General features: G+C 45.6%; 1 protein-coding gene across 1 annotated transcript; it reads left to right on the top strand.

Annotated features, from left to right (window-relative positions):
- Positions 1-238: 238 nt before the first annotated feature.
- On the top strand, positions 239-8764 carry LOC138666280 (glutamate-rich protein 3-like). The gene is made up of 9 exons (XM_069754507.1): positions 239-395; positions 582-765; positions 884-978; positions 1094-1288; positions 1906-2142; positions 4924-5031; positions 7113-7186; positions 7508-7731; positions 8203-8764. The coding sequence occupies exons 1-9, from the start codon at positions 239-241 to the stop codon at positions 8762-8764; spliced, it is 1836 nt and encodes a 611-aa protein (XP_069610608.1).
- Positions 8765-9200: the final 436 nt, after the last annotated feature.

Here is a 9200-nt window from a genome sequence, read left to right as displayed (position 1 = left end):
CTCCCCAGGAGGCCAGGTAAGAAACCGCCAATGCTGACCATCATGTCTAATGATAGGGGAACATAAGCCGTGATTATCCACAGGTCCGGCTGTAGTCAGATTATAGATGGGGCCACCATACAGCAACACTGCTGTGGTGAGCGGCACTGACAGTCATCTCCTGCTCCAGGTTTCTCCATCCGGCCGTGACCCTGATAAGGTCTTACATCAGAAGGGACGCAAGTGTTCGGAAGTGAAGATGGGGCTGCAGTATCTGGGGACTGGCTTCTCCGTGACCAATGAGATCATAAACCCCAAGGATGAGTTCAGCATGTTCCAGCAAATCTGCGGAGGAGAGAGCATCTGTATATACAAAGGCTACCTAAGCCCAGGGGGTAAGTGCTTGGTGAGGGCAGGTGAGTGCTCCTCGAGGATAGGCTCCGCAAGGCTGAGTCCAGGCAGTAAGCGCTTCACAAGGGTGGCCCAGGCATAGATTACATGGGTTAAATGCTGCACAAGTCCAGTCTTTGAGTGCATGCTAGGAGTTGTAGTTTTGCACCTATGAGATGTTGGGGGTACAGTAACATCGATTCTCTCCTCAGACACGTTTCACATCATCTCTCGCCGTCACTACGGATTTCCGTTCAGTGCCAGCATCTACATCAATGGGCTCATTGCGGCACGGATAAGCTGGTGCTGCGAATACCGCCAGCATGTGGGGTTCAAGCAAGGAAGACGTGGCTGCTTCCGAATCACCCAGCTGAGCGGGGGGCAGCCTTGTTACAGGTACAGGGGGAGAACATGCAGGCCCTCAAACACATACCAGTATTCAATGTGTGTAATCATTGCCGTGTGTATGAGGGGCATACGAGAGGGAGGGGGTCACCTGCTTTGTGTTCTCCAGGTGTGTGAAGCACTGCAAGAAATATCAGATAAAAGCGGGAAGGAAACAGTCAGCAAGCAGCAACTGTGAGGGCTCCATCAGCAGTGAACAGAAAGGTGTGAAATGTATTTACTGGGGTCACATGAGAGAATGGGGCTCTAGGGCCCCTGCTGTCATTATTATTATGTGGGAACAGTAACAAGGGGCATCTTCTACTGATGGATATTGCAGCCACGAATGAGGAGGAGATGATGGGGAACTTGGAGACCAACACATGGGAACCCCAGAGCCTGCACTCCACTGCCCCTAACACGCGCGCCATCCACCCAGAGAGGAGGAGAAGGACAAAAAAGAAAAAGCCTCTAAGAGAGGAGGACTCAGACTCTGAGCAAGAGAATCAACGCCAGAGACCCCAAAGGAGGAAAGGTAAGATCTATCCCAGAACTACTACACCCATTATCTGCTTCACTACAGACTATACACAAACCAATCACTTCACAATTGGAACAGCCCCCTGCAGCCTGTGAAATAAAGAAACCCACAGGAATAACGGGGTCCTCTCCAGTCTGCTCCTCCTCCTGATGACAACCAGCATGGCAGATATTGGCTCCTTCCATGGTTGTTCCACTTTACATGCCTCCCGATTGATAAATCTTCCTGGTCCCTAAACTGTTGATAACTGGGCACATTAGTCTGTCTCAAGTACAGCCCTGGGTGTGACTAGAACGGCACAGACCAGGAGGGTATAGTCACCTGCCTGTCCTTAACGCTTGGATCTCGCCAGTTACCCAGTGGCCAGCGCTGTATATACACACACACAGCACAATATTATCACTATGGTCAAAAAATTACGTGCTGCATTTAAAAGAACACTCCGGTGGGTTTTCTGCATTGCCCCCACTGTTAACAATCAGCAATGTGTGTAACCATTGAATTAAAATGCTCATTACTGAGGGGACAATAAAAAACAACATGCTGGAGCGCTCCTATAATGGGGCAGTGACTGTGCAGTACTCAAGACTGCTCCTATAACATCCCCACAGGCTCCAGAACGAGCAGCAAGATGCGCTCACTCAGAGAACAAGACCAGACGGAGCCAGCGGAAGGAGACCACGAAGAGATCAGGACCCCCGATTCACCTGTACACAGAAGAGCAGGAGCCATTCATACACTGGGGCGGAATAAAGGGTCTACAAACCAAGGAGATAACGAAGCAGCAGACACATCACAGACGCAGGGCCCCGAGAACAGCAGTCGGCACGTGGAAGAGAAGGATACAGGTAAGGGTGGTGAACGACTACTGAACTATTGTACTCCTGACAACCATCTACATATGTTGGATGTATACAGAGATGCATGATAAGGTCCTGTCTGCAGTCCCCACATTGTGGAGTTCCCTATATACAGACATACACAAGATCCTGCCTACCATCACCACTAGGGAGAGCTCCCTGTATACAGAGATACATGATAAGGTCCTGTCTGCAGTCACCACTAGGGGGAGCTCCCTGAATATAGAGATACAGGATAAGGTTCTGTCTGCAGTCACCACTAGGGGGAGCTCCCTGAATATAGAGATACAGGATAAGGTTCTGTCTGCATTCACCACTAGGGGGAGCTCCCTAAATACAGAGATATATAAGATCCTATACAATAAAATGGCCCCCCAAGAATATTATTCAGGGCACAAAATGTTTAGTTCAAACATATAAAGTTTATTCATAAGTAAAAACTTCATTATTTTTTTTTAAAACATAAATGATACAAAACCTTGTGCAAATACCTCCAATTCAAGAAAAACAACCGGTTTGTATGTGCTTAATAGTTGGTCCTGACATGCATACTGACAGCAGATTTTCTACATAACTTATTTTGAATCAGATTGTTTTTATAACAAATGCTATGCAGGCTCAGAATATATCTTTGCAAGGAGACCGCTGTAATTTTAAGTTTCTAAAGTGCCAATGTGCATGAATACATATCTATGTACAGAGATTTACTACTAACTATAATAATGCTTATATGCGATAGAGTAGTAAATATAACGCTACCTCATTAGCTCATATGAGCTCATTCTGAGCCTGCATAGCATTTGTTATAAAAACAATCTGATTCAAAATAAGTTATGTAGAAAATCTGCTGTCAGTATGCATGTCAGGACCAACTATTAAGCACATACAAACCGGTTGTTTTTCTTGGATTGGAGGTATTTGCACAAGGTTTTGTATCATTATGTGTTTTTTTTTTAAAAATGAAGTTTTTACTTATGAATAAATAAACTTTATATGTTTGAACTAAACATTCTGTGCCCTGAATAATATTCTTGGGGGGCCATTTTGTTGTATTAGATCTTTGAATGTGTTCTGTTAAAATTTATATGGACTAATATGTATAAATATATAAGATCCTGTCTGCAGCCACTAGGGGGAGCTCCCTGTATACAGAGATACATAAGATCCTGTCTGCAGCCACCACTAGGGGGAGCTCCCTGTATAGAGATACATGAGAATAATCTGTCTGCTGTCACCACTAGGGGGAGCTCCTAGTATACAGAGATGCATAATAAGATCCTGCCTACAATCACCACTAGGGAGAGCTCCCTGTATACAGAGATACATAGTAAGATCCTGCCTACAATCACAACTAGGGGGAGCTCCCTGTAAACAGAAATACAGGATAAGCTACAGCCTACAGTCACCACTAGGGGAAGCACCCAGTATACAGAGAAATATAATAAGATGCTGCCTACAATCACCACTAGGGGAGATCCCTATATACAGAGATGCATAATAAGATCCTGTCTGCAGTCACCACTAAGAGGAGTTCCCTGTATAGAGATACATGATAAGATCCTTCCTGCAGTCACCACTACACCAAGCTCCCAGTATACCGATACATAATAAGATCCTGCCTACCATCACCACTAGGGGGAGCTCCCTGTATACAGAGATACATGATAAGATCCTGTCTGTAGCCACCACTACGGGGAGCTCCCGGTATACAGATATATAAAATTACATCTTCAGCCACCACCAGAGAAAGTTCCCTGTACACAGAGATACATGATAAGGTCCTGTCTGCAGCCATCACTAGGGGAGAACCCTGTATACAGAGATACATATTGATGTTTTGTCTACCGTCACCTCTAGGGGGAGCTCCTTGTATGGAGATATATGATAGAGTCCTATCTGCAGGCTACACTAAGGGGAGATCCCTGTATACAGAGATACACTAAGATGTATCAGGTTGATGATAGAGAACAAACTTGATATATTATGCTGTAATTTATGGCCTGTATTATGTGTAACGGACTGCATGGTGGAACTACTGTGCCGTGATCAGAGGAGAGCCTGGAGGGGCGTGACTAAGCGAGTCACAAAGTCTAACCTTGGATGCACAATGGCTGGCGATAATGCGATCTGAGGAGGGATGAAGGCAATGGAACCAGGTGCTACACCAGGACTGACCTTGAGTAGATGGCAGCTGACCCCCAAGGGACAGGAGGCAGGAACAGCCAGTAATTGTAGATTTAGCAAGTACTGACTGGCACAGTGACTGGCATCCTGGCAGGTGGGCAAGGCTTATAGGCAGGCAGGTGGGCTTACGTACAGGGCAAGTATACGAGCGCTGGGTCCTGAGAACTTGCAAGTGTGTTAGAAACAAACTACAATGTTGCATGGGCACCTCCATGCAGGTGGAGGTGCCTTAAATAGTACTTGTCTCCCATCCATTGGCTGGGGACACTTTAGGACAGTGTGTGTGTGGCCCCTTTAAGAAGGGAACGTGAACGCGCTCAGGGATCTGCGCACGTAACCCGGATATCAGCAGCAGGAAAGGTGGGAAAAAGTGCGGGACCGCGGCAGTAAGCAAGTCACCGTCTCTGCTGGGGAATGGAGGCAGGGAGCAGAGATGCTGGCACTACATTATGCTCTGGGTGAAGCTGTTGTTCGCAGTGACTGGAGGAGATCTCCACAATGAGAAACAGCTTAGAAATATAATAATGTACCAGACTACGATAAAAGTCATGGCATGTAATAATCATATCTCACCGTTATGTTCAGAGCAGACAATTCACAGGCTTGTGAAAGCAATCAGCGAGTGGAGTGCACACTCAGAGGTGGAGCTGAGCGATTCCAGTGAGAGCAATGACAGCCCTGCCAGCGACACAGGTACGTCACCATCCATCCCAGATATCAGATATATTATACAGCAGTGACAATGTTACGATATATAGTAGTGTTCAAAATAATAATAGTCCAATATGACTAACCAAATTCATCACTGTTTTTGGCATAAATTATATTACACACGTCACACAATTTACCAGTAGATTCTAAGAAAACCACCAGACTCTGCATTCATGATCTGCAGGTTTTGGAGTCTGTGTATTTGAATAATTGAAAGGCGGTGTTCACAATAATAGTGTGGAGTTTAATTAGTGAGGTCAATCATTCTGTGAAGAAACCGGTGTGAATCTCGTGGCCTTTATTTTAGGGTGAAGCCAGGACATTTAGTACATACATTTCTCCATGAAAGCCTGAGACATATGGGTCGTTCGAGACATTGCTCAGAAGAACAGCGTACTTTGATTAAAAAGTTGATTGGAGAGGGTAAAACTGATAAAGTGCAGACACTGATCGGCTGTTCAGCTAAAATGGTCTCCAATGCCTTAAAATGGAAAGCCAAACCAGAGAGACGTGGAAGAAAACGGAAGACTACCATTCTAATGGATGGAAGAATAGCCAGAATGGCGAAGGCTCAGCCGATGATCAGCTCCAGGATGATCACAGTCTCACGTTACCTGTGAGGACTGTGACAGAAGACGCCGGTGTGACGCTAATCTCTTAGCAAGAAGTCTCCGCAAAGTCCCACTGTGCAAAAAAGGACTTATACTGAAGAGGATACAATTTGCCAAAGAGAACATCAACTGGCCTAAAGAGAAATGTAGAAACATTTTTGTGGACTGATGAAAGTAAAATTGCTCTTTTTGGGTCCAAGGGCCGCAGACAGTTCTTCAGATGACCCCCAAACTCTGCATTCATGTCACAGATCACACTGAAGACAGTGAAGCATGGTGGAGCAAGTATCAGGATATGGGCAGGTTTCTCTTACTACGGTGCCGGAGATATTGACTGCATACCAGGGATTATGGGACAGTTCGCATATATTAAAACACGTGAAGCGGTCATGTTACCTTACACTGAAGAGGATATGCCCTTGAAATGGACATTTCAACAAGACAACGACCCTAAACTCACCAGTAAATGAGCAAAATCTTGGTTCCAGTCCAACACAATTGAGGTTATGGAATGGCCAAACCAATCCCCGGACCTAAATCCGATAGAACATTTGTGGGGTGACATCAAATATGCCGTTTCTGAGGCAAAGCCAACAAATGCTACCGATAAGGTAAGCAGCCTACAATCAGGAATTGGATGCTTGGTACACCTGTGCAAACAAATAATCTGTATGTGGCATGTTCACACAGAAATGCAGAGCATATGGCTCAAAGCCTATTAATGACGCCATATAGCGGGCTAACCATTGCTGACTATAATGCATCCTGTGTGAACATGCCACATACAGATTTTTTGTTTGCACAGGTGCACCAAGCGGCCAATTCCTGATTGTAGGCTGGCTGCCTTATCGGTAGTATTGCACCTGTGTATTTGCCATCTTTATTTGGGTCCGCTGCACCCTGGTTAGTGCAATTGTTTGGAGGCCCTGGACAGGTAAGCATCTCTGCCTGTGTACTGGTGTTTTTTTGTCTAGAATAGTGGAGGTTTTTCCTCTTATGGCGTTTTTTTTTTGCAAAGCCAACAAATGCCAAAACATTGTGGGATGTAGTCCGAGCATCCTGGGCTGGGATAACAGGTGACAGCGGCCAGAAGATGGTTGACTGCATGCAACATAGATGTGAAGCAGTTATAAAAACTGTGGATAACAACTAAATATTAGGTTAGTGATTCACAGGAATGCTAAATCCACAAAAATAGTACATACTGTGAGTTTATAAAGACAAACGCGGACACTGCTGTTTTTTAGAACAGCCCAATGTATATTTCTTGTTATTTTCTGTAAAGTAGTAAAATTATTTACATTTCTCTTCATGTTTTGAATTAGAAAACTGTGTGCAATGTTCCCAATGCTGGAAATATAAAAACTAGTGTAAAGATTTTGTGATTAATTTGTGTTTTTGAACACACTGCTATTATTTTGAACACTACTGTATCATGCGTTTCACTTTCAGCTCTGGAGCAGGTGGCAGCCGAGGGTCTGGAGCAGGTATCAGAGGTGGCTGCTGCGGAGGGTCTTGTCTGTCAGGTGAGATAAATCATATGAATCTGATTACAGGCGGTGGATTTCAGGTGGTGCAGAGTTGTGGGATGTGGATCTGTGGTTATTGGACAGTCCGCTCATTAATCTGGTGCAATGATGGACTCTATAAAGTGAGACTGGTGGATCCCATTCATGTCAGTGGGGTGTGATAACAGATTCGTCCCTTCCATAGGCTAAGCGATACCCAATACCGTTGTAGTGTGCACTTAGCCTCATGTGGCGGCTCCGTGATTACCGCAGTGCTGAGGAGCAGATGTCTCTCTGATGTTCTAGACCTGCTTCCTGATCTCCACGCCTTTCCTCCAGATTGTAGACCTCATGACAGTTCTCAAGGAGTGTGATGAGGTGGATCATCTTGTCCTGAGGAACATCGGCCTGACAGACGCTCTGCTTCATCGCCTCGCCCCAGCGATCAGCACCAGCAAGTCCGAGGTGGAAAACATCAACCTGAACCTAAACGAGATTGGTCCTGAGGGAGCGAAGACCATCGTCCGTCTGCTGGGGGAAAAGCCATGTGTAAAAAGCCTCTTGTGAGTGAGCGGAGTAGACTCAAGACCGCCCCAGGAGTCCACTATGAAAAATAACATCAATCCTCATTATCAGTTATAGGGAAGGCTCACTTCAGACCATCCCTGTGCACCCTATGGGATCATCCAAAAAGATAACTAAAAACCCATTTAAAGGGTAGCCTTAGAAAACAAAAACTACTCACTATAGGGGTAGTTAGCTCTGACTAATGGAGTGTGTGGGGAGATATTTTACAGCAAAGTCTACCCTATCCTTCCAAATATACTCTAGACACTCCTGACAGCACACAGGTTGACCTCCACCAAAAAAATAACCCTCCCGGTAATCAGCTGATTGTGGTAGCGGGTGATTATAGGTGGCCTCTTTACTATGAAGGGCAGAAGTAATGGAGTGCCCCTTTCAATTCGTCCCGCTGATTTGCAGTCTTGGAGTTCTCTCATATTGCAAATGTTTTGTTTGCTTCCTCCCTGCAGGTTATACGGGAACCAGCTGGGTGCAGTTGGCATTCGGACCCTCATGGCCGGTCTCTCTGATCTATGGCATTCAGTCTATGGAGCACCAAGGGTCTCATCAACCAATTTATGCAACTTTCACCTATCAGAACTGGACATAGGAGGGAATCAGATGGACAGTGAGGGTCTCAGAAGCGTTGCTTCCTTCCTCAAGCTTAACCCACCACTCAGACAACTCTGCCTGGCACAGAGCTCTGTGGCTGCTATAGATGCCTGGGCAGAACTGTTCAATGCCATGAAGGTGAACACAAAAGTCATCCACCTGTTGCTGGATGAGAACAGCTTGGGGGACCCCGGGGCCAAACTGCTGAGTGAGGTTATCCAGGTCAACCAGAGTCTCCAGAGTCTGGACCTAGATGGTAATGAAATCGGGGAGGAGGGTGGACACGCCATATCCCAAAGCCTACATTCAAGCAGTGCCTGCACCCTCATAAACATCAGTCTAGAGAACAATTCCATCAGTGCCGGGACCATGGAAGCCATAAAGCGTTCACTGATTACCAGAGCAAACAGATGCGGGTGATCGAATCACGCACAAGTGTATCCAAAAGATGTGGGAGTCCAAGTTGTAATATCACACTGTATAAACAACACTGACCCCCAGAAAACAGCCTACAAGACCTGCAAGGATCTGAAGAGATTGTCAGCCCTGTGTCTCACAGGATCCGCCACCGATCCCAGGATGCAGCAGAGACAAGCATGATAATCTCAGCTGGGAATCAGATCACGGCTTTAGGGCATCACTGAAGGGGAATTTCACACGGAAGAACCACTTTTTAATTTTCCTTGGTTTTCACGCACCACTAGAAGGCACAAATAAAAAAAAATTATATAATATATATATTATATAATTTTTTTTTTATATGCATGCATGCATGCACACACTGGTATATAGTGAAAAGGAGCAGCGCACGCAGAGCTCCTCATGCCTGCAGAGGGGCGCTGAGATGTTGTTACAC

This window comes from Ranitomeya imitator, chromosome 2, assembly GCF_032444005.1.
Source record: "Ranitomeya imitator isolate aRanImi1 chromosome 2, aRanImi1.pri, whole genome shotgun sequence".
NCBI classification, from domain to species: Eukaryota; Metazoa; Chordata; class Amphibia; order Anura; family Dendrobatidae; genus Ranitomeya; species Ranitomeya imitator.
Note: the sequence above shows the minus strand (reverse complement) of the source record. Positions and strands in the feature narration are given on the sequence as shown.

Excerpts from the sequence above, each read along its gene's own strand:
- LOC138666280 (XM_069754507.1), top strand. The coding sequence starts at position 239 with ATGGGGCTGCAGTATCTGGGGACTGGCTTCTCCGTGACCAATGAGATC. Across the intron at positions 766-883 it reads GGGGGGCAGCCTTGTTACAG|GTGTGTGAAGCACTGCAAGA; the intron begins GTACAGGGGGAG and ends TGTGTTCTCCAG. Across the intron at positions 7,732-8,202 it reads CCATGTGTAAAAAGCCTCTT|GTTATACGGGAACCAGCTGG; the intron begins GTGAGTGAGCGG and ends TCCTCCCTGCAG.